The 24,557-nt window shown below is 39.2% G+C and overlaps 3 protein-coding genes across 4 annotated transcripts in view; 2 read left to right on the top strand and 1 right to left on the bottom strand.

The window, feature by feature from the left end:
• The first annotated feature begins 6,547 nt into the window (after positions 1–6,547).
• LOC107605811 (uncharacterized) lies at positions 6,548–8,072 on the top strand. Its single transcript, XM_016307738.1, has 4 exons — positions 6,548–6,901; positions 6,986–7,315; positions 7,407–7,640; positions 7,755–8,072. The coding sequence occupies exons 1-4, from the start codon at positions 6,548–6,550 to the stop codon at positions 8,070–8,072; spliced, it is 1,236 nt and encodes a 411-aa protein (XP_016163224.1).
• Positions 8,073–15,897: 7,825 nt separating this feature from the next.
• Positions 15,898–21,249, bottom strand: LOC107605795 (uncharacterized). Its single transcript, XM_088502703.1, has 9 exons — positions 21,213–21,249; positions 19,764–20,124; positions 19,149–19,302; positions 18,775–18,837; positions 18,461–18,505; positions 17,681–17,718; positions 17,083–17,292; positions 16,898–16,989; positions 15,898–16,500 (listed from the first exon to the last, which is right to left on the bottom strand). Exons 1-6 carry the CDS (start codon positions 21,247–21,249, stop codon positions 17,695–17,697), a joined length of 684 nt encoding a protein of 227 aa, XP_088358829.1. The 3' UTR covers positions 15,898–16,500; positions 16,898–16,989; positions 17,083–17,292; positions 17,681–17,694.
• Positions 21,145–24,557, top strand: part of LOC107629151 (tRNA/rRNA methyltransferase (SpoU) family protein) — a 23,252-nt gene continuing 19,839 nt past the window's right edge. For both annotated transcript variants that reach the window (XM_016331861.3, XM_088501366.1), the window contains exons 1-7: positions 21,145–21,639; positions 22,052–22,145; positions 22,360–22,454; positions 22,598–23,115; positions 23,213–23,423; positions 23,514–23,825; positions 24,263–24,413. In XM_016331861.3, coding sequence (XP_016187347.1) covers positions 21,454–21,639; positions 22,052–22,145; positions 22,360–22,454; positions 22,598–23,115; positions 23,213–23,423; positions 23,514–23,825; positions 24,263–24,413 — 1,567 coding nt within the window. In that variant the 5' untranslated portion in view covers positions 21,145–21,453. The remainder of the gene's footprint in view (positions 21,640–22,051; positions 22,146–22,359; positions 22,455–22,597; positions 23,116–23,212; positions 23,424–23,513; positions 23,826–24,262; positions 24,414–24,557) is intronic.

Below are 24,557 nucleotides of genomic sequence, written 5' to 3'. Positions count from 1 at the left end.
AGAAAGAGGTCACCAAATTACTGGAGGCTGGGATTATTTATCCCATTTCTGATAGCCCCTGGGTGAGCCCTGTTCAAGTCATCCCAAAAAAGGGAGGCATGACAGTGATTCATAATGAAAAAAATGAACTGGTTCCTACAAGAACAGTTACAGGGTGGCGCATGTGTATTGACTACAGAAGGCTCAATACAGCCACCAGAAAGGATCATTTTCCTTTACCATTCATAGACCAGATGCTAGAGAGACTAGCAGGTCATGATTATTACTGCTTTTTGGATGGCTATTCAGGCTACAACCAGATTGCAGTGGATCCCTAGGATCAAGAGAAAACAGCATTCACATGTCCATCTGGAGTGTTTGCTTATAGAAGGATGCCCTTTGGGCTATGTAATGCGCCTGCAACCTTCCAGAGATGCATGCTCTCTATTTTCTCTGACATGGTGGAAAAATTTCTGGAAGTCTTCATGGATGACTTCTCAGTATATGGAGACTCATTCAGTTCCTGTCTTGATCACCTGAAACTTGTTCTGAAAAGATGCCAAGAAACCAACCTAGTTTTAAATTGGGAAAAGTGTCACTTCATGGTGACTGAAGGAATTGTTCTTGGGCATAAAATCTCAAACAAGGGAATAGAGGTGGATCAAGCAAATATAGAGGTAATTGAGAAATTACCACCACCTGCCAATGTTAAGGCAATCAGAAGCTTTCTAGGACATGCAGGATTCTATAGGAGGTTTATAAAGGATTTTTCAAAAATCGCAAAACCTCTAAGCAATCTGCTAGCTGCTGACACGCCATTTGTGTTTGACACAGCATGCCTGCAGGCGTTTGAAACACTGAAAGCTAAGCTGGTCACAGCACCAGTTATTTCTGCACCAGACTGGACATTACCATTTGAGCTAATGTGTGATGCCAGTGATCATGCCATTGGTGCAGTATTGGGACAGAGGCATGACAAGCTTCTGCATGTCATTTATTATGCCAGTCGCGTTCTAAATGATGCCCAGAAAAATTATACAACCACAGAAAAAGAATTACTTGCAGTGGTTTACGCCATTGACAAATTCAGATCATACTTAGTAGGATCAAAAGTGATTGTGTATACTGACCATGCTGCTCTTAAATATCTACTCACAAAGTAGGATTCAAAACCCAGGCTCATCAGATGGGTATTGCTTCTGCAAGAGTTTGATATAGAAATAAGAGACAGAAAAGGGACAGAGAACCAAGTGGCTGATCATCTGTCCCGGATAGAGCCAGTGGAAGGGACGTCCCCCCCTTCTCTAGAGATCTCTGAGACGTTTCCTGATGAGCATTTATTCACCATTCAGGAAGCACCATGGTTTGCTGATATTGCAAACTATAAAGCTGCAAGGTTCATACCCAAGGAGTACAACAGGATACAAAAGAAGAAATTAATTATTGATGCAAAGTACTACTTGTGGGATGAACCTTATCTCTTTAAGAGATGTGCAGATGGAATTATCCGTAGGTGTGTCCCTAGAGAAGAAGCACAGAGGATCCTGTGGCATTGCCACGGATCTCAATATGGAGGCCATTTCGGAGGTGAGCGAATAGCCACCAAGGTCCTCCAATGTGGCTTCTATTGGCCCACACTCTATAACGATTCCCGAGAGTTTGTACGTAATTGTGACAGTTGCCAAAGAGCTGGTAATCTGCTCATGGTTACGCCATGCCTCAACAAGGAATCTTGGAAATTGAGTTGTTTGACGTATGGGGAATTGACTTCATGGGACCTTTCCCACCATCATACTCAAACACTTATATTCTGGTGGCAGTTGACTATGTATCAAAATGGGTTGAGGCTATTGCCACACCCACCAATGATACTAAAACAGTGCTGAAGTTCCTCCAGAAACATATTTTTAGCAGGTTTGGTGTCCCTAGAGTACTAATCAGTGATGGGGGCACTCACTTCTGCAATAAACAGCTTTACTCTGCCATGGTTTGGTATGGAATTCGCCACAAGGTGGCCACTCCATATCATCCACAAACCAATGGGCAGGCTGAAGTCTCTAATAGAGAATTAAAGAGAATCCTGGAACGGACAGTAAATACCCGTAGAAAGGATTGGGCAAGGAGCTTGGATGATGCTCTGTGGGCTTACAGAACAGCATTCAAGACCCCTATAGGGACCTCTCCATACCAACTGGTGTATGGTAAGGCATGTCACCTGCCCGTGGAACTGGAACATAAGGCCTACTGGGCAACCAGATTCCTAAACTTTGATGCCAAATTAGCAGGAGAAAAAAGATTGCTCCAGCTAAATGAGCTAGAGGAGTTCAGATTCACAGCTTTCGAAAATGCCAAGCTATATAAAGAAAAATAAAAAAAGTGGCATGACAGAAAGCTGTCATCTAGAATCTTTGAACCAGGACAGAAGGTTCTGTTGTTTAACTCTAGACTCAGGCTATTCCCCGGGAAACTGAAATCCCGGTGGAGGGGACCATACGTGATTACAAGTGTATCACCATATGGTTATGTGGAGCTTCAAGATATTGATTCTAATAAGAAGTTCATTGTCAATGGACAGAGAATCAAGCATTATCTAGAAGGCAACATTGAGCAAGAATGCTCAAGGCTGAAGCTAGATTAAAAGCTCAGCAAGGTCCAGCTAAGGACATTAAAGAAGCGCTTGTTGGGAGGCAACCCAATTTTTATTTACTTTCATGGTTTTTCATGTTTTATTAGGTTCATGATCATGTGGAGTCACAAAACAAATATTAAAAATTGAAAACGGAATCAAAAACAGCAGAAGAAAAATCACACCCTGGAGGAAGCACCTGTCTGGCTTTCAACGCCAGAACAGAGCATGGTTCTGGCGCTGAACGCCCAAAATGGGCAACATCCTGGCGCTGAACGCCCAGACCAAGCATGGTTCTGGCGTTCAACGCCAGAAATGGCTAGTAAATGGGCGTTGAACGCCCAAAATGGGCACCAACCTGGCGCTGAACGCCCAGAGTTGTGTGCAAGGGCATTTTGCATGCCCAAATTGGTGCAGGGATGTAAATGCCTTGACACCTCAAGATCTGTGGACCTCACAGGATCATTTCAAGATCTGTGGACCCCACAGGATCCCCACCTTCTCTCCTCATAATCCTAGTTTTTTTCTTTCCACATCTTCTTTTTCATCTATTCCCTCTTCTTTTGCTCGAGGGCGAGCAACATTCTAAGTTTGGTGTGGTAAAACAATTATGTGAAGGATCTATAGCTCAGTGGTAGAACATGTGGCTGCAAATCAAGAGATACTTCAGGGGATGCACTTCCCTCCACATAATTATTGGAAGCAACTGAGGATAGAAATACCAAAAATCACTAGGAATCAAGCCACAAAGGCAAGGAAGAGACATAAAAGAGCTCAAGAACATCATTGGTGCCTCAAGAAGGAAATGCCATCATCACTAAGGTGGACTCGTTCCTTGTTCTTACTTTCTCTGTTTTTCGTTTTCTCTATGTTAAGTGCTTATCTATGTTTGTGTCTTCATTACATGATCATTAGTAGTAATTAGTGTCTAATTTGATTTTATCCCCAATTAAGTTATAGTCTATTTTTCTCATCATCAGCAAACATGAATAAAATAGTAGATCTTTTGAATAAGAGGCAATAAAATTTCGAGTTTTGAATAAGAAAAATTCTAATTAGTAACATGTGGTGGCAACGCTTTCTGTCTTCTGAATGAATGCTTGAACAGTGCATATGTCTTTTGAATTTGTTGTTTAAGACTGTTAAATATGTTGGCTCTTGAAAGAATGATGAACATGAGACATGTTATTGATAATCTGAAAAATCATAAAAATGATTCTTGAAGCAAGAAAAAGCAGCAAAGAACAAAGCTTGCAGAAAAAAAATATATATATGTATATTAAAATAGGCGAAAAAAAAATAGAAAGAAAAAGAAAAAGCAAGCAGAAAAAGCCAAAAGCTCATAAAACCAAGAGGCAAGAGCAAAAAGCCAATAACCCTTAAAACCAAAAGGCAAGGGCAAATAAAAAGGATCCCAAGGCTTTGAGCATCAGTGGATAGGAGGGCCTAAAGGAATAAAATCCTGGTCTAAGCGGCTAAACCAAGCTGTCCCTACCCATGTGCTTGTGGCGTGAAGGTGTCAAGTGAAAACTTGAGACTGAGCGGTTAAAGTCAGGGTCCAAGGCAAAAAAAAGAGTGTGCTTAAGAACTCTGGACACCTCTAATTGGGGACTTTAGCAAAGCTGAGTCACAATCTAAAAGGTTCACCCAATTATGTGTCTGTGGCATTTATGTATCCGGTGGTAATACTGGAAAACAAAGTGCTTAGGGCCACGGCCAAGACTTATAAAATAACTGTGTTCAAGAATCATCACACTGAAATAGGGAAATCAATAACACTATCTGAATTCTAAGTTCCTATAGATGCCAATCTCTCTGAGCTTCAATGGATAAAGTGAGATGCCAAAATTGTTCAGAAGCAAAAAGCTACTAGTCCCGCTCATCTAATTAGAATCTGAGCTTCACTCAAAAACTCTGAGATATTATTGCTTCTCAACCTATTAGTCTTCTATTTTATTTGTCTCGTTGCTTGAGGACAAGCAACAGTTTAAGTTTGGTGTTGTGATGAGCGGATATTTTATACGCTTTTTGGGGTTAATTTCATATAGTTTTGAGTATGTTCTAGTTAGTTTTTAGTTTATTTCCATTAGTTTTTAGGAAAAATTCATATTTCTGGACTTTACTATGAGTTGTGTGTTTTTCTGTAATTTCAGGTATTTTTCTGGCTGAAATTGAAGGAGCTGAGCAAAAATCTGATTCAGGCTGAAAAAGGACTGCTGATGCTGTGACCTCCCTGCACTCAAAGTGGATTTTCTGGAGCTACAAAACTCGAAATGGCATGCTTCCAATTGCGTTGGAAAGTAGACATCCAGGGCTTTCCAGCAATATATAATAGTCCATACTTTGCACAAGGAAAGACGACGTAAACTGGCGTTCAACGCCAGTTCTCTGCCCAATTCTGGCGTCCAGCGCCAGAAAAGGATCAAAAGCTGGAGTTGAACGCCCAAACTGGCACAAAAACTGGCGTTCAACTCCACAAATGGCCTCTGCACGTGACTCACTTAAATCTCAGCCCCAGCACACACCAAGTGGGCCCCAGAAGTGGATCTCTGCATCATCCATCATAATCCACTCATATTTTGTAACCCTAGGCTACTAGTTTAGTATTTAAACAACTTTTAGAGACTTATTTTGTATCTCATAACATTTCAGATCAAAACTTTGTATTCTCTGACGGTATGAGTCTCTAAACCCCATTGTTGGGGGTGAGGAGCTCTGCTGTGTCTCGATGAATTAATGCAAGTATTTCTGTTTTCCATTCAAACACGCTTGTTCCTATCTAAGATGTTCATTCGCGCTTAACTGTGATGAAGGTGATGATCTGTGACATTCATCACCTTCCTCAAACCACGAACGTGTGCCTGACAACCACCTCCGTTCTATATCCGATTGAATGAGTATCTCTTAGATTCCTTAATCAGAATCTCCGTGGTATAAGCTAGAACTGATGGCGGCATTCATGAGAATCCGGAAAGTCTAAACCTTGTCTGTGGTATTCCGAGTAGGATTCAAGGATTGAATGACTGTGACGAGCTTCAAACTCCTGAAGGCTGGGCGTTAGTGATAGGCGCAAAAGGATAGTAAATCCTATTCCAACCGGATCGAGAACCAACCGGTGATTAGCCGTGCTGTGACAGAGCGCGTGAGCGTAGTTTTCACTGGAAGGAGGGAAGGTAGCCATTGACAACGGTGATCCACCAACACACAGCTTGCCATAGGAGGACGTGCGTGCGTGAATCAGAAGACAGAGGAAAGCAGAGATTCAGAAGACAAAGCATCTCCAAAACTCCAACATATTCTCCATTACTGCACAACAAGTAATCTTTAATTTATGCTCTCTTGGCTATTCGCAATTCAGATGATAAACATAATTGACTTCCTGACTAAGATTTACAAGATAACCATAGATTGCTTCAAACCAACAATCTCCGTGGGATTCGACCCTTACTCACGTGAGGTATTACTTGGACGACCCAGTGCACTTGCTGGTTAGTGGTACGCGTTGTGAAAAGTGTGATTCACAATTCGTGCACCACTGCTAAAGCATTACCTTTCTTTAACTTGATTAAACAAGGGATGGCCTTTAAATGGGGCCCATTTTGTGACGAGGCCTTTAATCATTTCAAGAGGATCTTGTCGGAACCACTAGTTCTCAGAAAGCCAAAAGTGGGGGAGCTCTTATACTTGTATCAAGCAGTAATAGAAGAAGCTTTGGCTGCCGCTCTAGTACGAGAGGAAGGAAAACAATAGCAACCCGTGTACTTCATAAGTAAGACGCTCCTTAGGGCGGAGTTGAGGTGCACGAGGCTAAAAATTGTGGCTTTTGCTTTGTTGGTTTTCTCCCGAATGCTAAGACAATATTTTCAGGGGCACCCGATTACCGTGAGAACTGACTAAGTGATCAAACAGATATTGCAGAAACCCGACCTAGTTGGTTGGATAATGGCTTGGGCGATAGAGTTGTCCCATTACAACATTCAATACGAGCCCCACCATGCCATCAATACCCAGGCAATAGTCGACTTCTCGGTAGAGGTGGTCGGCATCTCGCTCGAGACCCTAAACACACGGTGGAAGCTCCACGTTTATGGAGCATCTAACCAAGCATTTGACAGAGTAGGGATAATATTAGAAAGCTTGGATGAGGTGACTTACGAGCAGTTCATCAAGTTTGAGTTTTCGGTATCCAATAATCAAACAGAGTATGAAACCATGATTGGAGGCTTAATACTAGCGAGAGAGGTCGGAGTAGCAAGGCTCGAAGTCAATAGTGACTCCCAGGTGCTAACGACCCAGGTAAATAGGACATACCAAGCTTGGGACCCGTTACTACAAAAGTATTTAGAAAAAACCAAGCAGTTATGCAAGGGCTTTGAGTAGGTGATTGTCCAGCCCAGAGAGAGGAATGCTAAAGCAGACCTTTTGTCAAAGTTGGCTAGCACCAAGCTTGGAGCGGGAAATCGGTCTCTCATTCAAGGCTTGGTGAAGGATTCATCGGTGGCCTTATGCTCGATTCAGAGCCAAAAGGAACCACCTTCCTGGATCGACCCGATCCAGCAGTTCCTTGAGAAGGAAGATCTACCAAAGAACACAAAAAAAAGCCAAGATCGTGAGAAGAGAGGCCGGAAAATATATGGTGGTGTAAGGTCAGCTATACAAGATAGGGCTCAATCAACCTTTGCTAAAATGCTTGCGGCTCGAACAGACGGAGTATGTCTTGAAAGAGGTAGACGATAGGTTTTGTAGACACCACATTGGGGGAAATTCTTGGCCTGAAAGCTCGTTTTGAGCTTATTATTAGTGGCCCACTGTGTTGACCAACGCTAACGAATATGTGAAAAAGTGCCTCAGATGCCAAGACAAGGCAAACTTTCATAAGGCACTGGCAGAGGAGCTGAGCTCCATCATGGCTTCCCGACCTTTCTCCCAATGGGGAGTCGACTTGTTAGGCCCATTTCCGATGGCCTCGGGACAAATCAAATACCTAATCGTGGCCATTGACTACTATACCAAGTGGGTAGAAGTAGAGCCATTGGTAAGTATATCGTCCGCAAATTGCCAGAAATTATTGTGGAGGCAAGTGATCGCCAAGTTTGGAAATCCTCAGACCGTGATATCGGATAACGGAATATAGTTTTCCAATAAAAAGTTTGGAAAATTCTTATCATGCCTTGGTATCAAGCAAAGGTTCTCCTCTATGGAGCAACCCCAGAGGAACAGGCAAGTAGAGGCGGCAAACAAGGTCATCCTAAAAGGGTTGAAGAAGTACATGGAGCAAAGGAAAGGCTCGTGGACAGACGAGTTAGCCTCGGTCTTGTGGTCTTACAAGATAACGCTACAGTCTGCTATCGGAGACACGCCTTTCTGGCTCACCTACGGCGTAGATGTCATAATCCCCATCGAGATAGGAGAACCTAGCCTAAGGCTGCTATTAGAAAAAGGTGATGAGGCAAGTGAAAAGACCTAGTAGATGAGCCCAGGGCAATGGCTCATTTGTCGAAAGCAGTATTGAAGTAGAGGTTGGCACGACATTACAATCACAAGGTACACAGCAGAAGTTTGAAGAGGGAGACCTGGTACTGCAGTGCAACAACATCGATCCGCTAACCCCGTGGGAAGGGAAACTGTCCCCCAATTGGGAAGGACCCTACAGGGTGAAAGAGGTCCAAAGCAAAGGCGTATACAAGTTGGAAGGACTAGACAGAAAGGAGATACCGAGAACTTGGAACATGGCAAATCTCAGGAGATTTTACTTCTAACGCCCAGGCGATCTTCCGATCACATTTGTCTACTGATCACGCTTTGGTTACATTTCTTCCTTATACCATGTGCTCATTTTTATTTACTTTGTTTTAATCTTGCAAACCTACTTGTACTGTCGTGATATATAAGGGAAGGGGTACTCTTTCCCCTTTCCATCAGCACGAAACGGCGGCAACAGGTTTTGATGAGGCCTATTTTTGAAAAATTACTTGTACTTTATTTTGAAAATAATTACCAAGTTATGAATACGGCTTCCCAAGACTAATAAACCCGAAAGCCCCCTAGGCAACGGCACATGGATATCTATCGAAATACCCTGGTCAACCCCGCTGGTCGCATCGTGACCGGGTGGGACTCTCTGCTTGAGGAGTGGGGGAGTTAGAGTCGTTGTCCACGTCAGGAAAGAAATGAGTCATCAAGCGACTCAGGGAAGTGTTCCCAGTAGCCATTGCAACTACAAAGAAAAAAGGGAAGTTACAAAGTCATCAATAATAATGCAATCAATAATAACACGATGTGTAAATCAGGAAAACGGAAGAATAATAGTAAGAAGAATGCCCTACACTTACCGACACAATTCCAACCGGAGTCCCGATCACCCATCAGAAGATGAGGGTTAGGAGGAATAGAACCAAATATGGCCAGTAAGACGTCCGCAATTTGTTGGTTTTCCCGACCTAAACCATCATATGTCACCTTGATCAAGTAGTTGGAGCCAGCATCAAAGCTCCAATAGTTCAGAATGCGCCTCTCCCCCTCAAGGGTAAGCCAGAAAGGGTGTCTACCTTGGGCTGGTGATGAGCGGATATTTTATACGCTTTTTGGTATAGTTTTCATATAGTTTTTAATATGTTTTGTTTAGATTTTATTAAGTTTTTATAGGTTTTATTGTTAAATTCACATTTTTGAATTCTACTTTGAGTTTGTGTATTTTTGTACAATTTCAGGTAATTTCTGGCTGAAATTGAGGAGCTGGAGTAGAAGTCTGATTCAGAGACAGAGAAAGCACTGTAGATGCTATCCAGATTTAACATCCTTGCACTTGGAAGAGCTTTTCTGGAGCTACAGAGATTCAAATGAAGAGTTCTCAATGGCTATGGAAAGATGACTTCCAGAACTTTCCAACAATGTATAATAGTCCATACTTTGCTTCAGATTAGAAGGCCCAAAACTGGCATCCAACGCCAACTTCCTGCCCCCTTCTTGGTGTCCAACGCCCAAGGAGCAGAGCCCAGCGTCCAAACGCCCAGAGAGGACCCCTAGCTAGCGTTTCATGCCCAAAAGACCTTCTAGCACGTGGATCTCATCAAAGCTCATCCCAAACACTCACCAAGTGGGCCCCAGAAGTGGAATTTAGCACTAAAAAGACCGTTTTACCCTTACTAGCCATTAGTTTAGTATTCAAGAGTTATTTTACATAATTATTCGAACATTACACACTACATTCGAGTTTTACATTGTATTTTCCTATCAGTATGAGTTTCTAAACCTCCTAGGTTGAGGGGACGAGCCCTGCTGAGTCCTATGAATTAATAAAAGTATTACCGTTTCTTCTTCGATCCGTGTGTGATTACTTCTAAGATGTATATTTGTACTTCAATATGGTGAATAGGATGATCAGTGACAATCAGCTCTGTTCATCATATTAAGATGAATGTGCTTGACAAACACCCGTGTCTACTTGGGTTCATGTGAATACTTCAGTGGAAAGCATGCACCACCAGCTTGAATCATACATCTCTCAGACGGCTAATCTACGACTTCATTGGAGACTTCTCGAGACACCAGTTCAGCCAATTTATGGGGAGATTAAGGTCTCTGTGGTAGAGGCTAGAATCCAAAGATGCAGCATTCTCTGATCCGGAAGATCCGACCTTGTCTATGGCGTTTTGAGTAGAATCATTAAGGAGAATGGATTATACGCGCTTCACCCTCAAGCAGAGATGGATCTACACTAACCCTGGGGTTCAGATCCGGAGGAGTATTGATGACCTCTCAATAAAGGCGTTAATCACCTACAGCATGCCATTGAAGAGATCATTCACAAGCAAAGAAGACAGTAATACCAGAGTTAATTCAGAAAGGCTAAGCAACTCCAATCCTCAATTATAACCCTTTTACTGATTTCATTGACAAAATACCTTATTCCCTTCTCTCATATTTCTCTTAATGCAATTAAGCCTCAATCCAACAACTTCTTGATTTCACCTGACTAAGACCTGTAGGATAACCATAGCTTGCTTCAAACCACAATCCTCGTGGGATCGATCCTGACTCACTCAGGTATTACTTGGACGACCCAGTGCACTTGCTGGTACAACAGTACGAAGGTGTGGGGATTCGTGCTACCAAGTTTTTGGCACCGTTGCCGGGGATTGTTCGAGTTTGGATAAACTAACAGATTGTCTTACTCCCTAGATCAGGTAATTTTTTATTTTATTTGAGTCTTTAATTTTATTTTCTTCTTCTTCTTTTTCAAAAAAAATTAAAAAACTTTTCAAAAATATTTTTATTTTCTTTGTTTAATCTTTGTTCTTAGTTTGAGTCTTTCTGTTTGTGTCACAGGTAATTTTCTAACTTTTTGAGTCCTTTTTCTAAAAATCTTTTAAAATTAGTGTCTTTTTGTTTGAGTCTTGTTTCAATTTTTAAGTTTGGTGTTTGAGTCTTTTTATTTTGTTCTTGGTCAAAATATTCGTCCCCTATAAATCCTTCTTTCAAAAAAAATTTCAAAAATAGTTTCTTTGTTTAATTCTTGTGTCAATTCTTTAAGTTTGATGTCTTCTTATTTATTTTCTTTTAATTTTCAAAAATTGTGTTTTGTTTTTCTAAAAATTTTAAGTTTGGTGTCCTTTTTATATTTTTGTGTTCTTTGAGTTTCTTGAGTCCTGTCTTTGTGTTCTTGTTAGTCTTCAAAGTGTTCTTGAGTTTTATTTGTATTTTGATCTTAAAATTTTTAAGTTTGGTGTCCCTTTTGTATTTCCCTCCAAAATTTTCGAAAATAAGTTGCACTAAATCTAAAAATTTTAAGTTTTGTGTCTTTTACTTGTTTTTCTCTTTCATCATTAAATTCAAAAATAAAAAAAATCTTTTCTAACTTACTTTAGTTAATTTTTGAAAATCATAAATAAAAATTCAGATTTCAATTTTAAATTTTTATCTTATCTTATCTTAGTTTTCAATCTTCAAAATCAAATCTTTTCAAAATTAAAAATCACATCTTTTTCAAAAAAATCTCATCTTATCTTCTTCAAAATTCAAAATTTTATCTTATTTCAAATTTAAAATTTCAACGTTCAAAATCCAAAATTTAAATTTTAAATTTCAACTTTCAAAATTAAAACTTTTCAAAATTCAAACCTTTTTCAAAATTTAAAAATTTCAATTTTTAAAATTCAATTTTCAATTTCAAGTTTCAAAATTTAAATCTTTTCTTAATTAATTACATATCTTTTCTCTCTTCTTTTTCAAAACTTCCTAACTAACTCTTCTCTCTCCTAGTTATCGAAATCTCCTCTTCTTTCTTCTTCAAATTTCATTCATTTTAATTAATTAATTTTAATTTTGAATTAAATAAATAAATAAAATAAAAATAAAAAATATTTTAATTCTTGTTTATCTTCTTTACTTCTATCTCTTCTTCTACCTCTTCCACCTTTCTTCTTTTTCTACCCTTCTCAATCATGAACCTAAATGGGAATGAAGAGTTCAGAAGAACTCTGGGATCTTATACAAATTCCACTGCTAACTTCTATGGAAGAAGTACTAGCATACCTCACATCAGAGCAAGTAGCTTTGAACTAAACCCTCAACTTATCACTCTAGTACAGCAAAACTGCCAGTATTCTGGGTTTTCTCAGGAAGAACCTACATAGTTTGTGGCAGATTTCTTAAAGATTGCTAACACAGTACACAGTGAGTAGGGGTGAAAACAGGCCAGGCCAGGCCAGGCTTTGCTCTTAACAGGCCTGGCCTGTCATGTAGTTGGTTGGCCTGCAGCCTGACCTACAGCCTGCTATAGACTTTTTTCAAAATACTAAGCCTGGCCTGTTATTCAGCCTGGCCTGGCCTAAAGCCTGTTAAAAGGTTTGCTATTCTTTTTTTTACAAAAATAAAAATATTATTTAAAAAAATATTTTTTAATAAACATATTTATATATAAAATGTCATATTTAGTATTTATAAGAATTTTTAAACTTTAAAGTATTTAAAATATATAAAATTATTTATAATTAAATATAGTAAATTTAAAATATCTCATTATTTTGTTAGTAAAAAAATTATTTATATATATAATTATATATTAAAAGGCCCAGACAGGCCTGACAGGCCAGGCCAGGCTAATTAGTGAGCCTGGGCCTGGCCTATTAACATAATAAGGCTTTTATAATAGCCTGAGCCTGTGCCTATTTTATAACAGGCCAGGCCAGGTCAGGCCAAACACAGGCCAGGCTGTAGGCTCCTAACAGGTCGCCTGGCCTTTTTCCACCCCTAACAGTGAGGGAGTAGACCAAGATGTTTACAGATTAGTGCTCTTTCCTTTTGCTGTAAAGGATCAAGCAAAAAGGTGGTTGGATAACCAGCCTAGATCTAGCTTGAAAACTTGGAAACAGATAGTGGACAAGTTTTTAAACTAATATTTCCCTCCAAGAAAGATGACCCAGCTAAGGCTGGACATCCAAGGCTTCAAACAAGGAGATAGTGAATCTCTATATGATGCTTGGGAGAGGTATATGAGGATGCTAAGAAAATATCCCACTGAAATATTTTCAGAATGGGTACAATTAGACATCTTCTACTATGAACTTTCAGACATGGCTAGAATGTCTTTGGACTACTCTGCTGGTGGTTCCATACACATGAAAAAGATCATTCAAGAAGCCCAAGAGCTTATTGAGACAGTTGCCATCAATCAGCATCTGTACTCATCTGCTGAGACTCCCATTGACTCAGCAGCTACACGCCCTCGTTCAGCAGCTGCTGGAACTGCAAGAGGCTCTGCGAGAAACTCAGGCTTCTAACAGAAATGTAGAAGCACAACTGAGGCAAACAAGACATTAGTTATCTAAGCAGATAACAGATGAATGCCAAACCATTCAATTAAGGAGTGGCAAAACCTTGAATACCCAACCTCAGAACAACAGGAGGTTAGGAAAAGAACAACTAACAGAGGATAACCAGATTTCTGCACAAGATAATTTTGGCATTCAAACGCCCAGAGAGGTATCACTCTTGGCGTTGAACGCCAGGAAAGGGCAGAGAATGGGCGTTCAAACACCCAGGAAGGTATCCCTCTTGGCGTTGAACGTCAAGAAAGGGCAGAAATTGGGCGTTCAAACGCCTAAGGGAGCAGCAACATGGGCGTTGAACGCCCATACAAGGGAGGTCAGTCACTCACTGATAACAACCCTCCTAAGCAAGCTAGTTACCCCCCTTCCAACTCACATGGCATTCGGCCTTCATCAACCAAGGTTGATGAATACAAGGCTAAGATGCCATTTCCTCTGAAACTTTGTCAAGAGAAAAAGGATAAATAATTTGCCCACTTTACGGATTATCTCAGAACATTAGAGATAAAGATCCCTTTTGTAGAGGCTCTTGAACAGATACCTTCTAATGCTAAGTTCATGAAGGACATTCTGAGTCATAAAAAGGATTGGAGAGAGACACAAACAGTCCTCCTCACTAAAGAGTGTATTGCAATCATTCAGAATAGCTTACCAGAAAAACTTAAGGATCTTGGAAGCTTTATGATACCATGCACTCTAGGTGATGCTTGTACAAGGACAGCTCTATGTGACCTTGGAGCAAGCATCAACCTAATACCTGCTTCATTAATAAAGAAGCTTTGTTTGACTGATGAAATCAAACCAACTTGTATATGCCTGCAACTTGCTGATGGTTCTATTAAGATACCATTAGGAGTAATCAAAGACATGATTGTCAGGGTTGGACCCTTTGCTTTCCCCATTGATTTTGTGGTGTTGAACATGGAGGGGCACAAGATTGCATCCCTTATCCTAGGAAAACCCTTCCTAGTTACAAGACGAACCCTCATTGATGTTGAAAAAGGAGAATTAACCCTAAGAGTCAATGAAGAAAAGTTCGTACTGAATGCTGTCAAGACTATGCAGCATCTAGACACTCTTGAGGAATGCATGAGCATTGACCTCATTGATTCCCTGGTGGAAGAGGTCAACATGGCCAAAAGTCTCAAGGATGGGCTACATGATATCCTTGATGATATCCAACCTGATTCAGAGGAACCTCTGGAAACATCTAACGAAAAGGAGAAGCCTCCAAAGCTTGAACTTAAGCCACTACCATCCTCCCTGAAATTTTCTAGGAGATGGAGATTGTTATCCTATGATCATAAGCTCTGCCCTAGAGCCACAAGAAGAAGAAGCACTAATTAAAGTGCTCAAAACACATAGGACTGCCCTTGGGTGGACTATAAGTGACCTTAAGGGCATTAGCCCAGCCCGATGCATGCATAAAATCCTGCTGGAGGATAATGCCAAACCAGTGGTGCAACCACAAAGGCGATTGAATCCAGTTATGAAGGAAGTAGTGCAGAAGAAAGTCACTAAGCTCTATGAGGCTGGGATCATTTATCCCGTTTCTGATAGCCCTTGGGTGAGCCCTGTCCAAGTTGTTCCTAAGAAGGGAGACATGACAGTGGTTCATAATGAAAAGAATGAGCTGATCCCTAAAAGGACAGTTACAGGGTGGCGTATGTGCATTGACTATAGAAGACTCAATGACGCTACCAGGAAAGATCACTTTCCTTTACCCTTCATTGACCAAATGCTAGAAAGACTAGCAGGTCATGCTTTTTATTGTTTCCTGGATGGATATTCCGGGTACAATCAAATAGCAGTAGATCCACAGGATCAAGAGAAGACAACATTCACATGTCCATCTGGTGTGTTCGCCTATAGACGAATGCCATTTGACCTGTGCAATGCACCTGCCACCTTTCAGAGATGTATGTTATCCATCTTCTTTGCACTACAAGAAAACATGCCTTTTGCTACGCTTTTAAAGCGTGGCGAAAAGTCAAAAAAAGCGTAGCGATAGCTTTTCGCCACACTTTTTGAGCTATCGGCACGCTTTTGAAAGGGTCACAACTGCAAGGGTGCCGGTTGCTCTATCGCCACGCTTTTGGTGACCTATCGCCACGCTTTATTTTTTGCCACGCTTTTAAAGATCGCCATGCTTTAAAAGCGTGGCCATATGTGCCAGATATGGCTACGCTTTTAAAGCGTGCCAATAGCAAGATATGGCTACGCTTTTCAAGCGTGCCAATAGAGAGACATATGGCTATGCTTTTAAAGCGTGCCAATAGCAAGACATACAGCTACGCTTTTAAAGCGTAGCAATTGATGACTGCTGTACAATATGGCTACGCTTTTAAAACGTGGCAAAAACTTTATACAGTAACCTATAGTTTTTTTTAATCTTTTTTAATCTTTGTAATAAAACCTTACAAAATTAATAGATAATTTTAAAATTTAGACAATGACCAATAATTTTAAATCCACTAATCCAACATGCATAAACTTTCACCAAAAAAAATGTTTAGTTACATGACAGTATAACAAAATATTAAAAATAAAAATGATAACAGTATAACAAAATATTAAAAATAAAAATGATGACAGTATAACTACGCAATGTATTCCTAATACATGAATTACAATTCCAATAACTTTGCCATCCTATCTAACAATAATTTTGATCAACCTCCTCACATATGTGCACCCAATTCACCAAACTAATCATCAGCCTCCACTATGTGCTCAGAGACGTACATCATGCATCCAGCTTCTTCTTTATGATTTCAATGGCATTTAGCAACAACTGAGAAGCTTTTGTGGCTCTGGTAGTTTCCACAGTAGCTTCTTCTTCAGGATTTTCGGGCTTCCCCATTGCTTCAGCTTTCTTGATGATGTTTTATGGCTCTAGTAGTTTCCACAGTAGCTTCTTTAGGATTTTCGGGCTTCCCCATTGCTTCAGCTTTCTTGATGACCTCATCATCATAGGTGTATGCCTCAGCATCAACATGGTATTTGAATGCACTGCTCTTCATCATCATCAATAGAAAGTAGATAGAGCATGTCCTCATTCTCAAGCTATAAATAATAAAAATTAATAATAAATAAATGGATAAAGAAATCAAACTTTTAGTTAATTATCGTATCAAAGCCAACGCCACACTCTGTCAAATTAATAATAAACACTATCAAAATTAATAATAAACACTGTCTTCAACTGAGAGGTAATAACCACCAGCAAGTTCAGTTTCATTTGAGTTCTAGAGCTCTCTTCATGCTAGAAGAATCCTTGAAGTCGATGTAAGCAAAACTGTAAATTACACCTAGTGTCAATTTGCTAAACTCAAAGCAACATGTAATACAATCATTTTGAGAATCCAACTTGAGAAACAAAAGGATACACAAAAAATGAAATAGCAAATCTTTCACACTAAAAATAAACGAAAAAGAAAAAGGATTTGAAGAAGAAACAAACCATTTAGGACCTCCAGACTCGAAATCTTTTGGGACTGACACCCTCGAAATCTCCCTGCAGGAACCAAAATGCTCATTTAGGCTAGCTCTTATCTGCAACCACAATTTTGGCAGTATTCAAATATGAATTGCAAAAAGAAACACATGCAAGGGAAGCAGCAGCAGACATGATAGAAATAAAATTACCTCTTCTCCGAGAGATTTATCAAAATTATTTGAGTGTCATATGAATATAATTTCCACAACATGCAAATAATGTGTGTGTGCACGATTGAGAGACAATTTATCCTTACTTCAAGCCAAGTAGCTCTGCTGTAGCCCGTGACACCAAGAACACCAGATTTTTTTTCAATGCCTAATAGAACTTACAACTATCATAAGCCTGTAATCAAATACCTATATCAAATCATTCAAACTATTAAAATTTATCATTGAAGCAACTTTTCCAAAAACTTAAGTTGTTCAGTAGAGGCATGTAAATACTTTTATATCTAATATGCATGCCCCTCACAACCACTTATTTTGGGCTTATTGCATGGACAATGCAGAGGTCTATCCATATATTGTGCTAAAATACAATTTTAAGATTGGGGCAATAAGGATCAAACTCTAAAAATCTTTATCACAAAGGTCCTGAATACCACCATATCATGAACCATCATAGCTCTCAAAAGCTATTGAATAGAGAGGCACAAGAATGTTTCTCTATCTAATGAAATTAAGCAACTCAACTACACACTTCATATTTGATAAAAAATTATAATTAAAAACAACAAATTCATACCATTAACAGTAGGTTTAGCAGTCTTCATAGAAGAAACCCTGCATTATTTGATCAAAATTATTTATCAAAAAGAAACACATTATTTGCATGCCGTTCATACAAAAATAGGAGGAAATATGGTATATATTAGAAGGAGAAAACTGAAAGTAAAGCAATGGAATTAAAGTCAAGGTAATTAACATGCACAACAAGGAATTTATAAGCATACCACGCTGGCAGCTAGGGTGGCTGAGTTACCTTTGCCCAAGGAATTTCTTGGCAGAACTTTCTATTGTTTGAAACAATACAATTTCAATATTAGGAGCTTTTTTTAATTATTTTTTAAGATATAAAAAGTACAAGAATTTAATTACAGAAATGGAAAGGCACACACCAATTTGATAATTTGATGAGATCTTGAACTCTTTTCATTTAGGTATGTCTCTCCTACCTGTCTCTGAGCTTCTAGGATAAATTAATGTAATGCTTGATTGTATCTATAGAATGCAAGGATTAAACAAACGACAGTTCCTAAAGGCAAAGATGGAAAGCTCTCTAGCTAATTTAAATATGCTTCTTTTTAATGAGCATTGAGTAATTGGAGCAGGACAAAATAATCTCAATGCAGCTGCTATTGCATTTAGTCATGTACATAAGAATTGGATTGTATCCTTGTTAATAGTCCTCAATTTAGTATCTATGCAATTGTAGCGTGTTTTGTCTCCAAGAAAAACGTCATTTCATTTCAAGTTTAGATATCTTATTATTGAGAAAATAAGATCATGGAGAGAAACACCTAACTGAGGATATAACATTCGTTGCATCCCGAGCACCCCCTAAACCAGCCTGTAGAATTAAATGAAGATACAACATTATGACTTTGGCCATCTCACAGTTTTAGGTTTAAATTTTTTAAAATAAAGACAATATTAACAATTAAACACTATCAAGAACTATCCATTATGTTGGCTTAGACAAAGCCAATATTATCTTAAGACTTTGGGGGGGGGGGGTGGGGGGGGTGGGGGGGCAACATAGAAACAACAAAATCAGAACAATAACTTAATAGCAGGTTTGCCTGAAGCAATTGCCAGTGAAGAAAATAGATAATTTACCTCAACAACAGCAATGTCAACATTCTCTTCAGTGAACAAGATGAATGCCATAGTAGTGAACACCTGAAACAACAGAGTAAACAAGTTAGCAAATACAAAATATCCAGCTCAATTGTATTAGAATGCTATATAACATACACAGAAACATCAGCTTAAAGAATCATTAATTTGAGGCAATATTTCAATGCAAAACAAAATAATAGAATATTAACTATTGCAATAAAAGTGATAATTTAGAAGATGCAATCCATCTTGAAAAGTACAGACAGAGGAGCAAATAATGACCAAGAGAATTTAATATACTGTTCCAAACTGATTTTTGTCATGGTGCAGCCCTTATCTTCATTTTATTTATTTGAAATGAAACGTTATACCAGGAACAAGGGTAGATAAAGCAATGAAGCTCTGGCTGGGCTTCTCTCTACACTTCCTCTCAGCAATTGCCACCAGGGATACGAGCCGTGGTAACTCAATTCAATCACTTCTCCATCTAACTCAATTTCATCCTCCCAGTTCCTAATTACCAACCTTAACAAGAAGACAGCAACTTAGTTCATTTTTTAACAATAAAAATCAATTTAACTAACACATTCAACACAACACAGACACAACCAACTGATGCACTTTTAAAACATTCATATATTAAAAACTGTAATTTTTAAAATAAATCCCACTGGTTTCATTACAGAGTTTAAATCTACTTGCTACTTAAAAGAACAGTGACGTTATCCAACAACAACAAAATTGCTCAGCGATATGTTCAGCAACAATTCAACTTAGCAGCAACAAATTCAGCCCATTGATCATTTTTAACAACAAATTTAAGTATAATAACTTTCAGCAACAAAAACTTATACTTCAATTCTCGAAATATGATTTACAGCAAAAGAAAATTAGCAGAATCATTATTTCAGCAACAATCTCAATTTTCAGCAACAAATTCAAGATATACTGATGACTTAACAGGGCCAAAGGAAGCTGAAACTCACCTACCCAAGACCAACTCATGACGAAGGAAGCGTTGACGGCCGACGCAAGAAGACGAGCTTGCAATGGTGACAGAGCGCGACAGAGCTTGCGACAGTGGTGACAGAGCGCGACGAGCTTGAGTCCGAAACAGGCGCGAGAGAAGCGTGAAACCGGAGAGAGAGGGGTCGACGGCGAGACCAGCCGTGAGAGAGGTGAGCCACAGTGAGCTTGAGGGAGAGAGTGTCGAGAGAAGAGAGAAGAAATTTAAAGGAGGGCTATGGGCCGGAAGAGGGATTGCCGACAGAGGTATCGCGCGCGCCGGCGACGTTCTTCGGGGAGTGCACAATGAAGAGAGGTTAGGGGTTCTTCGATCTGATGTTCCTCATCGCGGTTAGGGGATTCTTCGTGAGGCACAATGAAGACAAGGTTAGGGTTGTCTGATCTGGAGGGCTTAGAGAGCAATTGTCGCTTCGTGTGTGGGCTTAGGGTTATCTGATCTGAATGTGTTAGGGCAATTGTGAGAAAGAGAAAGTTAAAGTTTGGAAGAGTAGATGGTATATTGCAATGGTAACTTAGTAATTTTGAAGGGAGTTCTCTGAAATTCTTTTTTTTTTTATGGAAACCTTTTGGCCACGCTTTTGAAGTGTGCCAAAAGAGCTAGAGGAAACGGCCACGCTTTTAAAATGACCCTATAACAAAATTCTGTCGCCACGCTTTAAAAGCGTGCCTATTTCTCTCTATGGCTACGCTTTTTAAGCGTATAAAAATAAAGCGTGGCCAAATCTCGAATCAATTGCTACCCTTATAAAAGTGTAGCCATTGACCCTTTTCGCTACGCTTTTGAAGCGTAGCAAGAAAAAACGTGGCTAAATCTCTATTCAGTCGCCACCCTCACAAAAGCGTGGCCATTGACCACTTTTAGCCACGCTTTTAAAGCGTAGCAAAAAAAAAGCGTGGCCATAGGCCTTTTTTCTTGTAGTGTTGATATGGTAGAGAAGTTTCTTGAAGTATTCATGGATGACTTCTCTATTTTTGAAGACTCATTTGACTCCTGTCTTGATCATCTGACCCTGATCTTAAAAAGATGCCAAGAAACAAACTTAGTTCTAAACCGGGAGAAATGCCACTTCATGGTAACTGAAGACATTGTTCTTAGGCATCGGATCTCAAATAAGGGGATAGAAGTGGATTAAGTTAAGGTGGAAGTGATAGAACACTTGTCTCTACCTAGTGTTAGAATTGCTAGGAACTATTTTGTCTTTCGTTAGAGTTGATAGAACAAAAGATCTAAATAACTAACGGAGTTAATTATTAAAGACTAATCGAATAATTAATTTTATTGAGGACTAAAATATCCTATTCAAAATTATTTAGGGATCAAAACGGAAAAATACTCCAACTAAAAATGAGAGAACAATGTGCACGGAATAATTTCACTTATGCAAGTACAAAAGGGCGCGAAAATTTGCCGATAGACTTTGCGGCGGTAGACCCATACTTCGTCATCTACAGCTTCAGGGTTTAATGGTTTATCGACCCCAAAATTAGGTTTTAGTCTTATTACTTCTCATCTTCCACCTCTGCAACCACCATTCCAGAACATCTGCAAAAGTCGCACGCAAGCAACATTCTCTGAAATTTGAATCCGCAGAAGGAAGAAGAGGGAGAGCGAGTGCAAGTTGATCACTGAATCACTGATCGGTGCAACCAATGTCCAAACCAGAAGCAGAAGCTGCTCCCATGGCTGCTCTCGTTGTTGCTTCGCTTTCTAGAAGCTTCCACCAAGTGCCTCCCTCCGCGGTTCCCGCTACGCTCGATTGTATTCTCGCCACGACTGGCTTGCCACCGCTGTCACTCTTCGCTTCTTTCCTGGACGATTTTCCTCATCTTCTGAAGGTTCTAGTATTGTAATTCCATCCCTGTCAATTTGTTTTTAACCGAAGAATCTGCATATTTGTTTCATGTTTTATTGTAATATGAAGGGAACCAAAATAAAACGAAGTAAACTTTTAAAGAAAATGTTGTAGATGTGAATAATAGGGACCTTTTTATTGCTTATTGTGTTGAGGAAAATGGCCAGAACTAAGACGATTAGGTAAAATGAAGGAAGGAAGGGGAGGGGAAGAGAGGGGGGGGGGGGGAGGGGGATGAATGTGCGCTATATAGACTACTGATGATGAGTTAACTTGTAACTAACTTCTAACCAACTCAAAAAAATATTTTATATCAATATTATTGTATGTAACACCCGATTTATTTCTTACTTTTTTCGTCTTCATGGTTGGTTCGTTATTCTTGAATATAACAGGGTATTATGTTGGAGGATGAAAATTTGGATTCTGATAAACATCTCCATCTTTTGTCATTGTCAAGTGCTTTTTGTCATCTACTGAAGAAAATGGGTGAGTTGTCATCCCATCTACGGATTTGTTTAATTCTTTTTGTTTTGAACTTTCCCAGACATGCTATTTGTAAACTACATACACGGTTTTTTTATGTTCTTCATGTGAAAGTACATTTCTAGGAAACTGAAATACTATGCTGAAATGGAGCATTTAAAACCGTCACGTTTCATCTTTTTTTAGGAACAGTGCTCTCTAATTCTTTTATTTCCAGGGGCTGATTATGGTGCGATGAAATCTTTTATGTATAGATGTTTCCTTCCTTTAGTTGTGGTGCTACAAACATCTCAGCATGACTTGCTTAATCAGGTATAGTTGCAATATTATTATCCAATAACCAGGATATTGTCTCATATAGTTTTAGGTAATTATTGGACTTCGGGAGCTTCTCATAACCTAATTTCTGTATTTTTCCCTCTCCACTTGTTGGATATGCTTGATGTTTATGTCAGATCACAGAATGGTTCATGGATGTTGTGGTGGAAACGGGTGCCTGGGGTGTTTTCGAAGTAGCATTGGTGCCAAATTTTTTGAGATCAGTTGGTCTTTCCATGGGCATGCTTCATAGCGGTGATTTAGATTTCTATGAATGGAGTAGCAAACCATCTTTCCAGGGTTCATATGATGTCATAATAGATCCACTAAAGGACAAGGAATTATTGCTGTCTTCTTCAAGTACTTTTACATTGAGAACATCATGCAATGTTTTGTCTCTAGTTATGGAAGGTGCCCTTCAATGTGCGCAAACACATACATTCTTTAAATCAGCAGGAGAGGAACGGTGTATTGCCGTTAAATTTGTTGAAACTTTGATTTGGGACTTGTGTAATATGACTGAGCGGATGCTTTTGCATAGTCTGGATCACAGGTCTTGTGCTGTTGGTTTCTTTCTTCCCATTGTTCACAAAGCATTTCCTACGAATCACAAATTTGAAATCTCAATTCGTGGGCAGAGACATGACTTTTCTCGGTAGAATAAGTTAAATTCGTTAATGTCTGTTTGTTTTGTATGGTGTATACATGCTATTTTGTTTTCTAAGTGCATCGTGTTTAACATTGGTTTTCAGGGGGCATTTCTTCATCAAACTTTGGAACTGCTGCATTACACTGTTTTCAGGTGGAAAGTTAGAGAGAAGAGATGCATATAATGTACTCTCTTTGTGTTTTTCCTTTTTATTGCCTGCAGAAAAATGTGAAGATGCTGATTCAATCTTTAGAATTGAAGAGTTTGACATAAGAGCAGAAAAGCAGTTCTGGGATGAAATAAAGACGGGGCTGGTATTTCAGCTTTATTTAGTAATTTTCCGTTAAAGATTGTTTAATTTGTTAGTTCTTTTCTTTGTTATGAATCAAACTGAACCTGGTCAGGTTGACAAGGAAAATTTAGTGCGAAAGCAGAGCTTACATATACTGAAGATGGCTCTGAATGTGCAAAGGGGAGCCAATTCCATCTCTAAAATTTCAAAAAATAATACCAATGTAACGCATTCTGCACCTCATGCTGTGACAAAAAGAGATCGTTGGGCTTACAAGGAAGCCAAGTCACTTGGTGTTGGGAAACTTTTGACTTCAGATGACTTAATCTTCGACAGCAAACAGTTCTGGGATGCATTTGTCCTTCTATATGAGATGCTTGAAGAATATGGGACTCACTTAGTTGAAGCTGCTTGGAATAATCAGGTTTGTTGTACTAGGTTTGCATTATCTTCTTTCCCATATCTAGGCCTCTAGGGTTATGTCCCTATCTAGGTCGGAAATACTTTTTCATGTTCCAATTAAATATGGTTGGAGTAGTTGGGAATCCTTCTAAGTTGCAGAAAGATAGAGTCCTTTTTGGAATATGACATGTTGAAATGTTGCTTTTTGTGGGCAATATTTGGATGTTTCTGGATCTGATGTTTCCTAGAACGTTTATTCTTGTTTTTGGGGTCTGTTTCGATGTATGCTTTGTGTGCTTATAGGTTTCCTGCTGCTTAATGCTTGTTTTGCTGAATAGATGAGCAATTAGTCAGGACTTGGGTCTTTTTTTTTTTTTGGCTTCTCAAGGACTAGCTATATTTTGCTTATTAAGAAATTCTGCATAGTGCATCTAACGTGCTAAAATAATTGTTATACAGGTCTCTTTGTTGCTTCAATTCTCTGGGTCATATCACAATGCTAGTAGTTGTATTGGTGACGTTCATCGAGATCAACTTGAAATCTGTGGTGAGACTTTCAATTGGTTGCCCATTCTATGGGAACGAGGCCTTCATCATGGCAATCCACAAGGTTAATTTTACCTTTCAATTCATCATGAACAAGTACAACCCAATGAATATTTTTGTTAGTAAAACTTCATAAGACATGGCATCAATACCATTATCCAAGTTTTGTGTCTTGTACCAAATTATTCCTTTCACCTGCACTCATCAT

Source organism: Arachis ipaensis, chromosome B1 (genome assembly GCF_059453495.1).
Source record: "Arachis ipaensis isolate K30076 ecotype BB chromosome B1, ASM5945349v1, whole genome shotgun sequence".
NCBI classification, from domain to species: domain Eukaryota; kingdom Viridiplantae; phylum Streptophyta; class Magnoliopsida; order Fabales; family Fabaceae; genus Arachis; species Arachis ipaensis.
Note: the sequence above shows the minus strand (reverse complement) of the source record. Positions and strands in the feature narration are given on the sequence as shown.